The sequence below is a fragment of the Erythrolamprus reginae genome, chromosome Z (assembly GCF_031021105.1).
Source record: "Erythrolamprus reginae isolate rEryReg1 chromosome Z, rEryReg1.hap1, whole genome shotgun sequence".
Taxonomy (NCBI): Eukaryota; Metazoa; Chordata; class Lepidosauria; order Squamata; family Dipsadidae; genus Erythrolamprus; species Erythrolamprus reginae.
In genome coordinates, this window is record NC_091963.1 from 22073354 (window position 1) to 22093105 (window position 19752).

The 19752-nt window shown below is 38.9% G+C and overlaps 1 protein-coding gene and 1 non-coding gene across 13 annotated transcripts in view; both read right to left on the minus strand.

Moving 5' to 3' along the window:
- The window catches only part of SVIL (supervillin), a 227585-nt gene that overhangs the window by 12722 nt on the left and 195111 nt on the right, over positions 1 to 19752 (minus strand). For all 12 annotated transcript variants that reach the window (XM_070728955.1, XM_070728953.1, XM_070728956.1 and 9 more), the window contains 12 exons: positions 18225 to 18380; positions 16170 to 16306; positions 15583 to 15730; positions 15280 to 15425; positions 12090 to 12265; positions 10994 to 11135; positions 9833 to 10109; positions 8842 to 8993; positions 6020 to 6125; positions 3095 to 3302; positions 1902 to 2035; positions 1194 to 1349 (listed from right to left, as the gene is read on the minus strand). In XM_070728955.1, the coding sequence (XP_070585056.1) occupies positions 1194 to 1349; positions 1902 to 2035; positions 3095 to 3302; positions 6020 to 6125; positions 8842 to 8993; positions 9833 to 10109; positions 10994 to 11135; positions 12090 to 12265; positions 15280 to 15425; positions 15583 to 15730; positions 16170 to 16306; positions 18225 to 18380 (1938 nt within the window). The remainder of the gene's footprint in view (positions 1 to 1193; positions 1350 to 1901; positions 2036 to 3094; positions 3303 to 6019; positions 6126 to 8841; positions 8994 to 9832; positions 10110 to 10993; positions 11136 to 12089; positions 12266 to 15279; positions 15426 to 15582; positions 15731 to 16169; positions 16307 to 18224; positions 18381 to 19752) is intronic.
- TRNAQ-UUG (transfer RNA glutamine (anticodon UUG)) lies at positions 16778 to 16849 on the minus strand. Its single transcript has one exon. It is a non-coding gene; the product is annotated as a tRNA-Gln (tRNA).

The following is a 19752-nucleotide window of genomic DNA, read 5'->3' on the forward strand; positions in this document are numbered from 1 at the left end:
AAGTGTGGTTCTGCAGAAATATGAAAGGAGTTGGGAGGATGAAAAGCTTCTCCACCCTGGCTTACATAACACGGACGTTTTATTATTATTGCATAAACTGCTATCCTTGCCTGACAAATCGACAAATTAAATGCAGGAAATTTGTTGCTTTTCCTAAAGTGGACCATTAATTTCTCCTCAGATGTCTCAGAAGAAATTCTTATTTGTTTGGAGAACTGTAATTTTGCCTGTTGCTGTAAGTTTCAGTTCTCCATATGGTTATGGTGATGACAATTATAAATCCTTCATAAATATTGTACGGTACAAAAGGCAATGATAATAATTCTTGGCACCCTATCGCACACATATTTTCAATGTTTTCACATCTAAACAAAAGCATCTTTCTGGAAACAAGGATTTTCAGATGTTCAATGTATATGTAAGAAAGCAAGTAGGATGCTTGACTGCATAGCTAGAGGTATAACAAGCAGGAAGAGGGAGATTATGATCCCGCTATATAGAGCGCTGGTGAGACCACATTTGGAATACTGTGTTCAGTTCTGGAGACCTCACCTACAAAAAGATATTGACAAAATTGAACGGGTCCAAAGAGGGGCTACAAGAATGGCGGAAGGTTTTAAGAATAAAACCTATCAGGAAAGACTTAATGAACTCAATCTGTATAGTCTGGAGGTCAGAAGGAAAAGGGGGGACATGATCGAAACATTTAAATATGTTAAAGGGTTAAATAAAGTCCAGGAGGGAAGTGTTTTTAATAGGAAAGTGAACAAAAGAACAAGGGGACACAATCTGAAGTTAGTTGGGGGAAAGATCAAAAACAACATGAGAAAATATTATTTTACTGAAAGAGCAGTAGATCCTTGGAACAAACTTCCAGCAGACATGGTAGATAAATCCACAGTAACTGAATTTAAACATGCCTGGGATAAACATATATCCATCCTAAGATAAAATACAGGAAATAGTATAAGGGCAGACTAGATGGATCATGAGGTCTTTTTCTGCCGTCAGTCTTCTATGTTTCTATAATAATTTCATATAATTATTAACCCTGTACTACAGAGGTGGGGGACAATGGCCCTTTTATAACTTGTGGACTTCAACTCCCAGAATTCCTGAGCCTGCATGAAAGCCACAGGTCATAAAAGGCCATAGTTCCCAACCCCTGCGGTACCCTAAATAAGTTAACTTACCTGGCTGGGGTGCTGTATAGAGGTCTTCTTGAAGGAATGGCATGGAATTAACCAAGGAGGGCTCTCTTGATGGATAAATATACTCAGTGGCTGAGAATTCTCCTGATGAACTTCCAAAGATAAACAGGCGAGGTGTAAAATTAAACTTTCCAGGATCTTTAAAAAGAAAAACAGATGTTTAAATTACAAAAGTACATACAATTTGGATGTTACATTTTTTTTGCCCAAATCATATAAAGATGAATAATGGCAATGTGAATAATGTTGATGTAAGATCTTGAAAACACAATCTGACTGCCTTCCTTTCACTGTACTTCTGAAAAGGAATCAATTTTTAAGTAATTTAATATGGATGTAATAAATTGGTTTATTTTCTTTTAGAAAACAGATCAACTGATTCACATTAGTCTGCATTTTTCTCCTTATGAAAATTCATCTCTATTTTTGTATATACATTTCGGCACCTATGGATTTTATAGGTTCTCCTACCTAATGCACCTTATTTTACTCTAATAAGTTCATTTTTGTATGCAGAATTTTAAAATCAAAATACTACCTGAGTTCACTTAAAATGTTTTGCATAAAAATATGAGCCAATACATTTTGATCACATTTTTTTTGACAGACACTGATTTATAAAAAAATTAATGAGATTTAAAAGATCTTGGCCATCTTAAAGACATCCCAAGAAAACAACCCTAACCCTACCTTGCAACATGCAGTCATAGGCTTTTCGGTCTCTTCTTCCTAAGGCATCCCAGAATCCCAATGGCTCTGTTCCTTCATCATATTCATGTATTGTCACTTTGCTACTACTGTGTAATCCTGCTTCCAACGGACATCTACAATGCAATTTTCAGTCCGTCAGATTCAGAATTTAATTTAGCATAATTTATACCAAGAACCAATCATTTTGAGATAAGTCTAAGGAGTAATTCAGGGGAAAGCTTCATCATCTCTCTTATTTCTTTTAATAAAAAGATATCTGCTCCCTTTTGCAAATGAACCACATATGCTGAATTCACTTTCCAATTTAAGGACAAAAATGCATTCCTTCTGAATCATTCTCAAAGTTTAGCATTCAACTCTCCAAAGCATCCAATCAGTTGCTGCGGCAAAGCTCTCTAAGATATTCTGTACATACCACTCATTTTTTAATAATGCTGTACTGACTGTGAATATAGAACTCCCATTGAATCCTCAGCTATTAAATGTTAATATACAGACTTCAAAAGTGGGGTATAATTTGTTGTTAGCCCATTTGTTAATAAACCACAAAACTTGTGGCAGTCAGTAAATGCTATAATTATTCATTGTATGAAAAAAATACATTTTATCCATTCCAAATACTGTATATTGCTAATTAATTTCACTGGATAAATGAGTTTCAATTTTGGGAAACAGAGAAAAGCTTCACTTAATTAATCTTCTCCAGACCATTAGTAATAGACAACTACAGAGCCGAAAAGCTTTAAAACTTAAAGAACAGTGGACTACAATTGGGAAGATCAAGGCTCAAATCCTACTTTAGCTTGTGAGAAGATCTTAAAGAGATTACGACTATTCAGCCTGACCCAGTTCATGGGATTGTTGAGAAGCTAAATGGAACATTAAATTCATGTACTATATTAATCTTGAATTCCTTGGAGCAATGGCAATAAATAAAGATGACATAGAATGGTTTATTGACTTTGTTATTTTTAATTTTAATTACGTTATGTATATGAAGTCATTTCTGTATGGTGAGGTGGAAAAACATTTGAAGCCAGTTTAGAAATCTTTTACATAAGTAGCATAATTTTAAATATTACTCTAGTACATGACCATTTTTCATCCCTGGCTAGAGTTGACCAGAATGAGTTCTACAAATGCAACCACAAACCAATAGTCCTTCTACTTACTGTTCTTTTATTTTGTTGGCTGCTGTTCTTCCTACTTCCTTGGTATGTGGCTGGGCTTTGCAGCCATGCCACAAATAAATAAGGGCTTTGTTGATATTGAGAACAATCATCGAAGTCCTAGATCTTAGGCTGCTACAGTGGCAGGCTACTTCAAGCAAGTTCCCTTCAATAGGAACTTCTCCTCGAACACAATATAATCGCCAATCACCTGCATTAAAGATACAGATTTATTATGCACTTGTAAGTTAATCTTCAAATTTTCCCCGGACAAACTAAAATGAGCAGAAATGGTTTATATAATGAATATTCTTTTTTTTTCTTGCTTTGCACTTTGATTGTAGATATGTCAATTCCACAATAATGATCTCCTATCTGAACAGACTATTATTAGAATCTCATAAAAGTAGAGGTTAAAATTCAATAAGTTACATTATACTCAATCAAGCATGGGCTTATCTATTTCAGAACTGTTTAACCTATTGGCAGTGGCTTATTCACATTTTTATAAGGGAACTTTCCTTGTTTATTTATTAAATGTATATCAGGGGCTCTAGGCAGCTTACAACAAGCTAAATAACAATATCAAAATAATAAATATTGCCATTAAATATCCAAGAAAGTAGCAATATTGGTTATGACCTTTAAAGCCCTTCATGGCACTGGACCAGGATATCTCTGAGACCGCCTTCTGCCGCACGAATCCCAGCGACAGATTAGGTCCCAGAGTGGGCCTTCTCCGGGTCCCGTCAACTAAACAATGTCGGTTGGCGGGCCCCAGGGGAAGAGCCTTCTCTGTGGCGGCCCCGACTCTCTGGAACCAACTCCCCCCAGAGATTAGAACTGCCCCTACTCTCCCTGCCTTCCGTAAACTCCTTAAAACCCACCTTTGTCGTCAGGCATGGGGGAACTGAAACACCTCGCCCGGGCATGTACAATTTATGCATGCTATGTTTGTGTGTGTGTTTGTTAGAAAATTGGGGTTCTTTTTAAAAATATTTTAAAGTTATTTGGATTTGTTATGAAGTGTTGTGTCTTGTTGTGAGCCGCCCTGAGTCTGTGGAGAGGGGCGGCATACAAATCTAAATAATAAATAAATAAATAAATAAATAAATAAATAAATAAATAAATAAATAAATAATTAATAGGGTAGATGTGGAGTCTTCATTTAATCCATTAACTATCTTCTGTTTGAAATGCCTCGTTGGATCCCAAGGCCAATTTGAAGAACCAGGGTTTCAGGTTCATCCAGCCAAGAGTATGTGTGAAGCTCTCAACTTTAGCGGCACAATGTGGCAGCGAAGAGGAGCCAGAGCAGAAAAGATCTTCCTCCTTGACCCCATTAGTTGGAATTCCTTGACTGACGGGGGCTTACATCGATGTGGGAGGAGCTGAGCCAACCACTGAAGTGAGATGGTTCCTCAATTTGGATCCATGCCATAAGCAGCTTTGAAAAACACAATACCTTGAACTGGACCCAAAAGCAAGCTAGCCACTAGTAGCAGGGATATTAAGTGGGCCACCATAGGAACTCCCAGAACTTCTTGCACTGCTATATTCTATACCAACTATAACTTTCAAGTACCCTTCTAGGGTAGCCCCGGGTAGAATTAGTTGAGATGGCCTGAGCTTTCCCTTGCTTTGAAGTTGGGTTATTTTAGGCTGAAAAGAATCACTATACCATCAATCTAGATTTTCATTTTTCTTCTTCTTCTTCTTACCCCATGCTTTATTGCTGTAGCTAGTCATTAAAAAGGCAACTTTTCACATATGCTCAAATGTATCAGCTTTGCCTAATATTATTTCACTTCCAGGACTAATTTTACATGTACAGTGATACCTCGTCTTACAAACGCCTCATCATAGAAACTTTTTGAGATACAAACCTGGGGTTTAAGATTTTTTTGCCTCTTCTTACAAACTATTTTCACCTTACAAACCCACTGCTGCTGCTGGGATACCCCACCTCTGGACTTCCGTTGCCAGCAAAGCACCCATTTTGCACTGCTGGGATTCCCCTGAGGCTCCCCTCCATGGGAAACCCCACCTCCAGACTTCCGTGTTTTTGTGATGCTGCAGGGGAATTCCAGCAGGGGAATCTCAACAGCACAAAAACGGGTGCTTCACTGGCAACGGAAGTCCAGAGGTGGGGTTTCCCAGTGAAGGGAGCCTCAGTGAAATCACAGCATCACAAAAACACAGAGGTCCAGAGGTGGGGTTTCGAGGACTTCTGTGTTTTTGCGATGCTGCGATTTCACTGATGCTCCCTTCACTGGGAAACCCCACCTCCGGACTTCTGTTGCCAGCGAAGCACTCGTTTTTGCGATGCTGGGATTCCTCTTCTGGAATTCCCCTGCAGCGTCGCAAAAACACAGAAGTCCAGAGGTGGGGTTTCCCATGGAGGGGAGCTTCAGGGAAATCCCAGCAGCGCAAAAATGGGAGCTTCGGCTGGCAAAAGGGGTGAATTTTGGGCTTGCACGCATTAATCACTTTTCCATTGATTCCTATGGGAAACATTGTTTCGTCTTACAAACTTTTCACCTTAAGAACCTCGTCCTGGAACCAATTAAGTTTGTAAGACAAGGTATCACTGTAGTTCTTTTTTTAGCGACTGGTTCATAGAGCAACCGTTCACAATTCAGATGATGATGAAAAAGGAACTTTATGGCCAGTCTTCATAGTTACTAACTTTGCAGATTTGTAAAGGAAGGCTGAAGTAAAATAGTAAACACTGCCACAATTTCACTTAGTGACCACTTCACATATTGCTGGCTTCATTGCAAAACGAGGACCATCTGTAATGGCTACTGAAGTAGCATTTAAACTAAATAAAATGGCAAAAGGATTACATTTAAGTTTATTTATTGCACAAGATCATTTGTTCCTTCAAATTTCAGCAAAACTACTGCAACAAGAAGCTATTTTTACTTTGTGTATTTTCCTCTTCCTCTTCCCTTCTTCCTGTATGAACAATCATTCCACCTTGGAAACACTGAAGAAAACACGGAGGCTCTTTTCCTTGAAGAACTTGTATCTGGAAAAAGGTAATAATTTAAAATCACAACAAATTAAGGCAAGGCCACAGTATAATTGGCTTGAAGGCAATATCTGGACTTTCCTATATATGGGCTTTGCATAGAATGTCTAAACTAAGAAAGTTTAACAAAGAAAGTTTGTGGCAGCCCCATTAGGTTAGGATGCTAATACTTGTTCTGTCTGGGTCCCCCCAGACGCCAACACCAACCAAAAAGAGTAGCCAGACACACTGGTAAAAAGCAAAGGCAGTTTATATACTGGAAAGCAAACACAGGTAACAAAAACTGTTCTTACAGACAGGAACATGATGCAGTTTCACAGAGGTTTCACGAAGGCCAGGCAATAAAACAGGATTCTTGCTGGCAAAAACAACTCTGGAGATAATAAAACCCACGCCTCCCCCAAGTCTTCCAGGCTTCTAGGCCACAAGCCAAGATCAGAGATGCCAAGAATCGAAGCAAGATCACAGGACTCCCAGTTGTTGCCAATTCAGGGATGGAAATATCTTTCTAATTGGCCCCTTCTTTGAGCTGCACGTCTCTGCCTCATGTCTATTATAGCCTGTGCGTCTTCATCCAATGAATCCAGGCTACTAGATGGGGAGAGGCCCCCACCGGGGGTCTCAGGCTGCTCTCCCTCCTCCTCCTGCTGACGTTCCTCTCCCCCGTCTGCCTGGTCCTCCCCCTCCTGGTCACTGTCCTCCTCCTCTGGGCATGGATCCGGCAGAGCTCCAGCCGGTCCCTGAGGAGCCTCAGGCTGAATCACAACAATACTAATCCCATTAAATCTCATTAATGCTTTGGCAGGCCACTTGCGCAATTAAACAATATCATCCAATGATATTGACTGTACATTAATAATGAGCAAGTAAATTTTCTTACATTGCTTAAGTAACTTTTAGAAGTGCTCAGTTTCTGAGCATCAAACTCCCTTGAAAAAGTTTCCCTCTAGTGAGAACTTATTGTTGCTGGCAGATATTTTGCTTTAACAGTTGTTCCCTGGCAACAGGGTTGTTCCCACTAAACTATTTTGCACAGGAAGTTGCCTTTCATCACCCCACAATCAGTTTATTTGGGTGGTATTTATAATGAATGGGATGATAGTGATTCTCCAGTTTCAGGTCAGAATTGTTCCTAGCCTTACTGGAAGGCTGGCAACTGAACCTGGGTTCTTCAGCACCAAAAATGTAAGAGCTCCGCTATTGATCTGTTGTCCAAGCTGCAGCACAATACCATGTGCAACTGGTATGCAAATCCACGTGTTCAGTGAATTAAGACTGTCAAATGTAGAGCAGGCCCTGTAAAGAGTTTGTCTAAAGTTTTTTTCAAGCCATGCCCAATCAGCAACACCCATCCAGTCACATGATCATCAAGCCAAGCCCACCAAGCAAGCCACACCCACAGAACTGGCAGTAAAATGTTTTAAAACCCACCACTGCAGGTAATCCTCAATTTACAACTATAATAGAACATATTCACTATGGTTGTAAGTCATGGTGATTATAAAGCCAGTTGCTCATGTGACTGTTCCAATTTTGCTACCTTTTTAGGCGAATCACTGTGATCATTAAACAAATTTGTCAAAATTTTTGAAGGGATTATTTTATTTTATCTATCTATCTATCTATCTATCTATCTATCTATCTATCTATCTATCTATTATAAGTGCTTTTATTATAAGTACTTTTGAGGGAAATTACTGTTGTAATTTCAAGCAATAGCTAAGTGATTGGTCATAAATAGAGAACAACCTGTACCTACAATAATTTAAATAGTCTTCTTCTAAACAAAGTTTGGCTCTTATTTAAATATAAAAAGAGCAATACTAGCGAACATGTTTGTCTGCATCGCTTCGTGCATTTTCTGTACCCTTCTAATGGCACCTTCATTGGACAAACTCCGCAAGATTCATACATTTCTGGTCCCAGTGCTAGAGTCAGTTGAACTGGTTCTTATTCTCTTTGAAGAAACTCAAGAACATTGGAGACTCAGCCACTGGGGATAAAGGGTTTTACCCAAGTTGGGAGTAGGCAAGCTTTTGATGGCTAGGTCTTATCTCAATATATTTTCAGCATGGGCTTGAATGGATGTCACTCAATTTGTCCATAATCTCCCTTAGTTGTTTTTTTTTAAAGAGTTAACAATTTTTTAGAGCTTTCACTACAATGTAATCTCAAAATGATGTGAAATTTGCTGATGTTTTGCAAATGGTGTTAGAAGGGTGATAAAAGAGGATTTGGTGGCAATGTATGGCTCAGACTGTATACCCTGGCTGAAGTGAATTGTATTTTTTTTTCCTGTGGGGCCAGGTAAGTCAAGATATAAAAGAAATTCTACTGGAGTTAAAACAAGCCTTCCCTTGTTTAAGATCTTACAGATTACAAGGAAATTAGAAATATACTTATCCACCTGCTAATTTTGATATTGATCCTTATCCATTTACTATGTGTTTCTTTTCAGCATTGTTTTATTACATTTCTGTAAGTTGCTCTGTGCTATTAAAGACATGGAAGCCCATACACATTAGAACACGGGTGTCAAACTCGCTTGTCACGTTGCTGTCATGTGACATTTCACAACGTTTTTCCCATTTGCAGAGCTGGTGTGCGCATGGTCTGTGACACTCTTGCATTAGATGGATTGTAATATGCTAGGTTTGAAAGAGTGACCCTGGAGACCCCAGACTCATTATTCTGCCAGTCGCTGCTTTTTCACCTGTGCACCTCTCTCCTCATCGAGTTCCACAGTCATCAGTGCAGACGTCCCCTTCTCACTGACAGTAGAATGTCTCCCTTGCCAAAAGAAGTATACACATTTCTCTTTGCCAACAACTCTCGTCTGTAATTCCCCCTTTTGTCTGCTTCCAACTGCAAGATCAAAACAAAGAGGTTGTGACTTAGAAGGCATATGCCCAGCTTAGAATTCTCAACCAAAGCTGCACTAACAAACATTATATGCAAGGAATGTGATATGCTGTTCAAAATTACTGGAAGAGAAATATTCCAACAGCCCAAAATCTTCTGGAAACTGATGAGCATTTCTTGAAACATGTTTCGGTATTATGCATGCCCATTCTGTCTTATTAAAAATGTGTACATGTTTTTATGTATACGTTTATATTAATTGATGCATACATATACAGTGATCCCTCATTTTTCGCGAGGGATACGTTCCAAGACCACCCGTGAAAAATGAATTTCCGGAAAGATTTTTTAAAATGTATTTAACAAGGATTTGGACTTTTAGAACCCATCCTTTGCATTAAACAGTCATTCTATAATGTTTCTTAGCTGGAACTACGTGTGATATCCTACCAGTTTCTTTAATAGAGTACAGTAGTACCGTAGAAGAATTTTATGAATTTTTAATGGATTTAAAACTTTCTATGGATTTAATGGATGTAAGTCCCCTTTGAAAACCCGTGAAGTAGCGAATCCGCGAAAGATGAACCGCGAAGTAGCGAGGGATTACTGTAACACACATACACATGTATATGACATCACATAGAGAAATGTACATTCATCACTTATTTTCTGCCTCAGAAGCATAGCACTTCCTATAAATTAATATGGTAACTCTACAATGAACTGCCAATGGCCTTGAATAGCTACATTTATCCTGAGATACAGGGGAGTGCTTTCACTTATTTGAGCATATCATTTACAGAAACTTGAGTCATAATAGAAGATGAAGATACTTTACTGACCTAATGTGCTCACTAGGTAATTCCATTTGACAACATACGTGTCACCTTCATGAAATTGTCCAATACTTTGTTTAGGAAGCCTGCTATAATCAAATTCCAGGATGTGCCAGACATCCACAGAGATGGTGATAATTTCGAATTGTCTCCCATCATCTCCTTCAATGAATCCATAACCACGGCCAATTTTTAATCCATCCAAGACAATGCCAACGGTTGCCTGGGGAACTGGGACCATCCGGAGGACATCATATGGCTTTGTGTCAGATTTGGTTTCTTCCTGTAAGAGGACACAACACAATTTAGTCTTAGGCACCAAGTCCATTGTTCATATCACAAGCCAAAAGTCTTATTACAGTGCTTACGCATAAACAGCTTTTATCAACAATTCACTCACTTTGTATTTCCAAAGAACTGAAAGTAATTCAATTACTCTCTGAGTTTACCCGAGATGCTAGGACTTGGGTTTCTGATGATAAACAGTCTCATGCATGAAGATGTCATCTATTTTTATAAGATATCACCCCCACCAACAACAAAAGGTTAAATTAATCTATTATATACAGTGTTCCCTCGTTTTTTGCGGGGGATGCGTTCCAAGACCGCCCGCGAAAGTCAAATTTCGCGGAAGTAAATACACTATTTTTGGCTATGAACAGTATCACAAGCCTTCCCTTAACACTTTAAACCCCTAAATTGCAATTTCCCATTCCCTTAACAACCATTCAGATTACTACTCACCATGTTTATTTATTAAAGTTTATTAAAAAAAAAATTATTAAAGGCAGACGAAAGTTTGGCGATGACATATGATGTCATCAGGTGGGAAAAACCATGGTATAGGAAAAAACCCGCAAAATATTTTTTAATTAATATTTTTGAAAAACCGTGGTATAGACTTTCCGCAAAGTTTGAACCCGCGAAAATCGAGGGAACACTGTACTTACTATACTCAAGTGAGTACTGTGCATATTTTAGAAAAAGTTTTCCTAATTATATTTTCACCGGGTCAATCACTAATTTGAACTATTCACAAATCTACCTAAAACAGCTGAATTTTTAAAAGCAAGATACCTTTCATGCCAAAAACTGCAATACATTTATCAAGTGATTCCTAATAAAATGATTATAAACAAGTAAGAAGATTATAAACAAACAAGCCACCTTCTGAGGCGATTCAGTGGAATGCTTCTCAGCAAGTTTCTTCAATTCAGTCCAATCAATAAATTTTTCTTTGAATAATATTGTCTCATTGTGCTCTGTGAGTCTGCCAAAAATGGCCCAATCTGGTCGCCCTTGTCCTTTTCTGCATGGGAAAAGAGAGGGGGGAGGGGAATTTCATGCTATAAAAGAAAAAGTAACAGTAATGGCAAAATATTTAGTTCATAATTTGGCAGACATGGGTTCTGACTTTTGAAAATTGCAGGTCAATAACTCCCCATCCCAAAAGTCCTGAAGATATAGAGAAGCCAACAAAGGCCTTTGAAGACTTTGCATCAGTGGTGAAATCCAATTTATTTTTAACTACTGGTTCTGTGGGCGTGTCACCCGGAACTGCGCGCATAGCTCCATTTCTGCTAATGGCATGCTGCCCCCTCCCTCCAGTCCAGGTAGGAACTCAATATTGATCCCGTAGATAAGTGTGGAATAAAAACATAAGGACACAACTTTCCAATAATTTGAAAAATAATATTGAAATTATTTATTTATTTTTTATTTATTTTGTCCAATACACAATGAGGGTTTTAGTGGGTATATATCTATATACACATAGTAAAATACATGATGAAGGTTATAGAGGAGATACTCATAGTAAAATATATCTATGAAATAATAGAAAAGAAGATATAGTAATAGAACATATCAATGAAAGAATAGAAGAAGAGATATAGGAATAGAAGAAAGGTATAGGAGATATAGGAGAGCAATAGGACAGGGGACGGAAGGCACTCTAGTGCCCTTGTACTCGCCCCTTACTGACCTCTTAGGAATCTGGATAGGTCAACTATAGATAATCTAAGGGTAAAGTGTTGGGGGTTTGGGGATGACTCTATGGACATTATGTTAATGAGTTCCATGCTTCGACAACTCGGTTACTGAAGTCGTATTTTTTACAGTCAAGTTGGAAGCGGTTAATATTAACAAGTTTCTTTTATATATTAACAAGTTTCTTTTAACAAGTTATATTAACAACTTATATTAACAAGTTTCTTTTCTTAAATAAGGATAGCACAACTATCATTATCCTTAGGTTTGATACCTTGGAATAAGAGGATTGCATTCACCAGGATCCAAGGGATTGATGTCACAATTGACGTAGTCAAAAGTCCCATTCCATAGATGTTTAGCTAACTGGAAGGCAACTTTCCTTTGTGCTAGTGTGACCTCTTTCCCATGCCAAACGTACACTTCACTTCCAAAGTCAAAAACTAAGACCTAAAAAAAAAAGAGAACAAGAAAATAAGAAATAATTTTTAAATGGGCAAGGAGAAATATAGAGTCAATGTTCAATTTTTAGCCAAGCAATAACAAGTTGTTAACATTCATTAAAGTGCCCTATGAATACAGAACAAAGGAAGCTCTGGATTGATTTGATAAAGTCATCATCTGGGAGTTTTATGACCTTTTGATGCATATTTTGATACATATTTATTTGTCTTATTCAGTAGTGGGTTCTAAAACCTTTGCTTACACGTGCGATGCATTGACACATGTGCAGAAGTGTTGTGAGTGGGTGGGCAGAGTCTACCATTCCTAGTGCTACCAGTTCTTAGAACAGGGCTGAACCTGGAGAAACCCACCACTGGTCTTATTCCAGGTGCTCCCAAACACTATTTATATTGGAATGAACCTAAAAATGTCCTTATTGATCACTTTCCTTCTTCTTCTTTAATTTAGCCAGACTGAGGAGGCATAAAGATCATAATTCTGTTTTTAGGCTAATTAAAAATTTAGTGCAGCATCAAAGCATTTAAGATCCACAGTATTTTGATGAAACAAACCAGTTTTTGAATACTGTAATCTGAAGCAGATTTATTTTCAACAAATTATCTAATGTAAGATTATCTAGTGTAATTTTGGACGCTAGAAACATGATGACTAGGTTGATCTAAAATTGAAGTGAGAGCTTTGAAACTCCTCCTTAAACTCATATGGAAAGATAAGGAAGAGGAGAAATTGTGTAAATTACAAGCTATCTAAAGCTTATTTTTATAATACAAAACAAAATTGGTTTTAATGATTCATGTGCGGGAATCTAAAGGAAGAAGGCTATTCCTTGAGTTAGTTATCCTTGGTATCTTTACCATGTCTGCTCTGCATTTTTAAGAAGCCTCTTTGTTTTATGTTAGAGACATTTATTTCATTTGCTTCTGCCTCAAAAAAAATAATAAATTTTAGATTATTTACAATGTAAATGCAAATGAAGCAGAACCATATGATGCTTTGTGACTTGCATGGCTTATATGAACTTACGTCTTCCCTCTCTACTGTAGTATCTTGGTAAAATACCTGATGTGCTACATTTTCCCCTTTCCTCTGTGCCTCTACTTCACTAGCTGCTAAAATAGTTGTATATTGGATACGTTTTTTCTACTACTATTTATTCAACTGTGTAAATGTAATGCATAGCTTATGTTTAACAGTCTCCCTGCCCAAATGCTTATTGGCTGCCTTTTCTAAAAGTCATATCATTTACAGTCATATAATTTCAATTAAAATAATTACAAGATTAATTTCTTTGTTTAAGAAATGTGAAGTTTTTCCCTTTTAATTATACAAGTTCAACTATACAAGTTTATGCTTTAATAGTGCGTATTGACATAGCTACCTTACTGACTCTCTTTAAGAACCCAAATATTTCAATCTGCTTCTTGTAAGGTTGTTTGGTTTTTTAAAATTAATTTACCGGACGCTTTTAGGTTTATACACTATGTTTGACAATAAAAAAAGACAACCATCTCTGAGCCCAAAGAAGAAAGGAACATTTAGCATGTGAGAAAAGAAGATACAGATAGTCCTCAGCTTACGACCACAACTGAGTCACATTTCTATTGATAAGCGAGGCAGTTGTTAAAAAATGAATTTTGCTTCATTTTACGATCTTTCTTGCCAGAGTTATTAAGAAATAGAATTGTCAAAAGCCTGCAAAAGAGAGCTATATATAATCTTGGGACACTGCCACGGTAATAAATATGAAACAATTGCCTAGCAATCTGAATTTTGATCACATGACTAAGGGAATGCTACAACGTTGTGTGAGAAAAGGTCATAAATCATTTCTTTCAGTGCCGTTGTAACTTTGAATACAGTGGTCCCTCGATCATCGCGAGGGTTCCGTTCCAGGACCCCAAGCGATGATCGATTTTTCGCGAAGTAGCGGTGCGGAAGTAAAAACACCATCTGCGCGTGCGCAGATGGTGTTTTTACTTCCACTGCCGCCCGCCCTTCGCCCGCCCACCCGGTTGCTCGCGCCTGGGGTGCGCGCGCGCTTGGGGACACCCTAGCTCCGCTTCCCAGCTGGGAAGCGGAGGTGGGGTGTCCCCTAGCGCGCGCGCTTTCCCCAGCAACGCACGCGCGTGTGGGGACACCCTAGCTCCACTTCCCAGCTGGGAAGCGGAGCTAGGGTGTCCCCAAGCGCGCGCGCTTTCCCCAGCAACGCGCGCGCGGTGGGGACACCCTAGCTCCGCTTCCCAGCTGGGAAGCGGAGCTAGGGTGTCCCCAAGCGCGCGCGCTTTCCCCAGCAACGCGCGCGCGCGTGGGGACACCCTAGCTCCGCTTCCCAGCTGGGAAGCGGAGTTGGGGTGTCCCCAAGCTCGCGTGCGCCGCCCGCCCGCCCATGCTGTTGCCGGCTCCGCTTCCCAGCTGGGAAGCGGAGCTGGGGTTTCCGCGCGCGTGCCGCCTGCCAGCCCACGCCGTTGCTCGCGCCGCCGCTGGGGTCTTACCGGGGCAAGAGGGGGAAGACCCAGGGAAGCCTCAGCCCGGCGGGGAAACTCCACCATCTACGCATGCGTGGAAGGGCACGCATGCGCAGATGGTGGAGTTTACTTCCGGGTTGAAAACTAGCGATATAGCCCTTTCGCGATGCTCGAGGACGCGAAACTCGAGGGTTCACTGTATTCCCTAAACAAAAGGTTGCATGTTGAGAACTACCTGTATATATATACTGCTCAAAAAAATATAGGGAACACTCAAATAGCACATCCTAGATCTGAAGAATGAAATATTCTCACTGAATATTTGTTCTGTACAAAGTTGAATGTGCACAACAGCTTGTGGAATTGACTGTCCATCAGTGTTGCTTCCTAAGTGGACAGTTTGATTTCACAGAAGTTCAATTTATTTGGAGTTATATTGTGTTGTTTAAGTGTCCCCTTTATTTTTTTGAGCAGTGTACATTTTCATCAGCACTTAATATGAGTCCTTCAGCCTGAAAATGCCTCTTACTGTACCTCTTTCGAATTCAGCAACGTACACTTTGGCATCTTTCCCCAGTGGTCATCATCAGGAATAAGTTTATCATCAACAAGCCGGTAAATGCAATTAGTTTCTATTATTGCAGCTTCATACATCTCGTCTTCCTCTGGTCTTCCAACCGCTTGAAAGAGGCAGGCAAAATAAACATTATCACCAATGCAGCAGCCCAGGGATGGCAAATTACTATTATTATTATTTTTTTTAAAAAAGAAGCAATTTAAGAATATTCTTACAAGAGGAAAAATGCATGGAGATGGCAAAAACAAACCCACTCTTACCCTGATAGCTTGTTTGCCCACCAAGGAGTTTCCAGAATTCTTTGGCTGCATGAGTATGAGTATTGATGCCTTCTTCTATGGTCTGTATATAAGGAGCTCTGCAGCCAAGTTCTCGCTTTGTCTGAATTAAAGTTGCGAGCTCTGAAGCCTAAGAAATTGAACATGATTAGCTGGATAGGACTGCCTAAGCTTTGGGGACAATTGGGCTATTCAGAAAAGAATGAATGTGTACTTGTTGCAACTTTCACGGGACATACTAAACTGAAAGATGGAAACTGTGTCAAATACAGATAGGTTCCCTTGTTTCCATTTTAATGAGGACACAGCCCGTTGAGCTGCAAAAGTCAGAAAGGACTTCCTGTCATTCAAGACTTTTGAATGTGGACCTTTTTCCCCTAATGATTTTTAGCGAGGAAAAAAAAAATTCAGAAGGGGTGGTGGACTGTAAGAATTTTCCCAATGACATTCATACCGTGTTTACAGACATTAAGAATCTTGTGAACGGTTATTTTTTGCAAATGCGCATGAGCCTAACAAAAAAAAGGATAACCAAGGGTTGTGCTATCTTAGACCACCCGAGCACTAACCTTGGCTTTTTCTATGACGTTTGCAAACTCTCCTACCCACAGGAAGCAAAACTGTGGCGTGAGTAGCAAGAAACAGTCGCCGCTATTAAGTGATGAGGCCCTTGGTTCAACTAATCTGGTTTGAACATGTCTTCTTCCTAAAAAGAAAAAAAAAGTCCAACAACATCCTGTAAATAAGGGACTAGAGGCAACTTTCGGAAATGTTTATTATCTCAGACAAATACACTAATACAATTTTCTAAATGACATTTTATGTGTCGTAGCAACAAAAACTTAACATTTTTTAAAATTTATTTATTTATTTATTTATTTATTTATTTATTTGTTTGTTTGTTTATTTATTTTGCCCAATACACAATGAGGGTTTTAGTGGGTATATATATATTTATACACATAGTAAAATACATGATGAAGGTTATAGAGGAGATACTCATAGTAAAATATATCTATGAAAGAATAGAAAAGAAGATATAGTAATATAACATATCAATGAAAAAATAGAAGAAGAGATATAGGAATAGAAGAAAGGTATAGGAGATATAGGAGAGCAATAGGACAGGGGACGACGGAAGGCACTCTAGTGCACCTGTACTCGCCCCTTAAAAAGGAGGTTCCACTGAGATTTGAACCCAGATCGCTAGATTCAAAGTCCAGAGTGCTAACCATTGTACTATAGAACCAGCAATAAAGCAGCTTTAGCAATTGTTCATTTAAGACAAAAATTATCAAGTACTTTAATTTAGAAATTAAATTCTTCCCATCTTCCTATTACCTATCTCCTTTTCTACTTGTGATTATAACTTTGCTTCTTGTACCTTTACGATTTATATTGTTTTATTTATAGAGCCTCGGTGGCGCAGTGGTTAGAGTGCAGTACTGCAAGCTACTTCTGCTGATCATTGGCTGCCAGAAGTTTGACAGATCGAATCTCAGTAGGCTCAAGGTTCACTCAGCCATTCCTCCTTCCAAAGTCAGTAAAATGAGGACCCAGATTGTTGGGAGAAATATGCTTGCTCTCTGTAAACCTCTTAGAGGGGGCTGTAAAGCACTATGAAATGGTATATAAATCTAAATGCTATTGCTATTTAGTTTCCTAGTATGTTTTATCTTTATTGTTTATTTAGTATCTTATGACTATCACTAAGTGTTGTATCTTATGATTTATGATGAATGTATTTTTATGGTGGCTATGATCATGATTTATCACTTATATCTTTTATGTACCCTGAGAGTTTATGTACCGAAGGCATATTCCTTGGCCAACAAAGAATTCTGTCCTTCCTATCCTATTCTATCCTATCCTATCATATAAAACAGGGTGGGCAATCCATTGTGATTTGTAATCTTTAAAGTACCTCCCCAAGAGTGAGTCTCTAAAACCTGGGAATACTTATTTTCAGCAGGGAGGGTTTTTTTATATTTAAATAAAGAGCTAAAATAATTGCGTTATATTGATCTATACAGGTTTTCTATCCCAAACCTTTCAAAACTGGTAAGTATAGGAAGTTTTAGATTTCCTACTTGTAACCATGACACTATCACAACTTTTAGGATCATCTTAGGATATCAATCTTAAAACATAAAGGTTATTTTAAGGCATAAAAGCCTGCTGGGTGATTTTGGGTGACCGTGGAGTTCTAATCCCATTTTAAGCATGAAAGCTAACTGGAGTGGGCTAGTCATTCTCTCTTAGTGCAAGTCAATTAACAGGGTGATTGTTGTGGGGAAAATAGGAGGAGGAGAGAGTATTAATTAGATATGTTCATTGCCTTGTGTTATTTTAAAAAAATATAAGGTAAAGGTAATAAACAACTACTTTTAAATTCAAGTCCTTAACTAATATTGCCAGATTTTAATGTAATTTAAGAAAATATCTTCCAGAGAACATGATTACTAGATAACAATTACATTTATTACTGTATTAAACAGGGTGACCAGTGTCTTTCTTTCCCTTTTCCCATCTTCTCCATAGTTGAAAAAAGCTATTGAAACTCCTTGCCAATATTTAATGTTGCATTTTGGATTAATTTTAAAAAATGTACTTATTCCACCTACCTTTGATCTGTAACAGCATGAGTTTCTTGTACGGGACAGCACTGTTGTTTGAATTCTGCTCCGTCAAATTGACACTACGCAGACTAATATTGCTGAAGTTCTCTTTACTCGCCAAGCCAGCAAGTGCTACTTCTGAGAAATTTGAGTTTGCAGACACTTAAGACCGACAAAGTAGGGGAAAAAATGACAGGAAGAGAAAATACAGAAAAAAATAAATAAAAAAGCAGATACAGTGATACCTCATCTTACAAACGCCTCGTCATACAAACTTTTCGAGATACAAACCCGTGGTTTAAGATTTTTTTGCCTCTTCATACAAACTATTTTCACCTTACAAACCCACCACCGCCACTGGGATGCCCCGCCTCCGGACTTCTGTTGCCAGTGAAGCACGCATTTTTGCACTGCTGGGATTCCCCTGAGGCTCCCCTCCATAGGAAACCCCACCTCTGGACTTCCGTGTTTTTTGTGATGCTGCAGGGAAATCCCAGCAGGGGAATCCCAGTAGCGCAAAAACGGGCGCTTCTCTGGCAACGGAAGTCCAGAGGTGGGGTTTCCCAGCGAGGGGAGTCTCAGTGAAATCGCAGCATTGCTAAAACACAGAGGTCCGGAGGTGGGGTTTCAAGGACTTCGGTATTTTTGCGATGCTGCAATTTCACTGATGCTCCCTTCGCTGGGAAACCCTACCTCCGGACTTCCGTTGGCAGCAAAGTGCTCATTTTTGCGATGCTGGGATTCCCCTGCTGGGATTCCCCTGCAGCATCGCAAAAACACAGAAGTCCGGAGGTGGGGTTTCCAATGGAGGGGAGCCTCAGGGGAATCCCAGCAGCGCAAAAACGGGTGCTTCGGCTGGCAAAGGGGGTGAATTTTGGGCTTGCACGCATTAATCGCTTTTCCATTGATTCCTATGGGAAACATTGTTTCATCTTACAAACTTTTCACCTTAAGAACCTCATCTCGGAACCAATTAAGTTTGTAAGACAAGGTATCACTGTACACACACAAAACAAAAGAAAGGTGTTATGTTTCCTTTCCAAATTTATTTAGCTTTTCCCCCCCATGCATGGCTCATATCCAGCCTTTAGTTTTGTTGATGCTGCTGAAAGTGATAACAAAGAACAAATTGAGCTCAAATTACTTCCTAGTCTGAAGACCCTCACGTTTCCAGGGGAACATTTCAAGATAAAAATGAAAAGTGTTACCCTTCAAAAAGACCTTGACTTTGTGTCAGAATTGTTGAACAATTGGCTATCCAAATCTCAATCAACAAATGCTTGTCCTACACATTGGCAAACAGAATCAGAACACCAAATACAAGCTGAATTGACATGACCTTGCAGACAACCCTCACCCTGTCAAAGATCTAGGAGCAACTCAGATCATTAGATATTAGATCATTAGTTAGATCATTAGATATAACTGCCAAAGCCCACTGCAACAACATTGCCAAAAAGGCATTAAGAATTATAAACCTAATCTGTCATAGCTTCTTCTCTGGTAACATTTCACTACTAACCAGAGCATACAA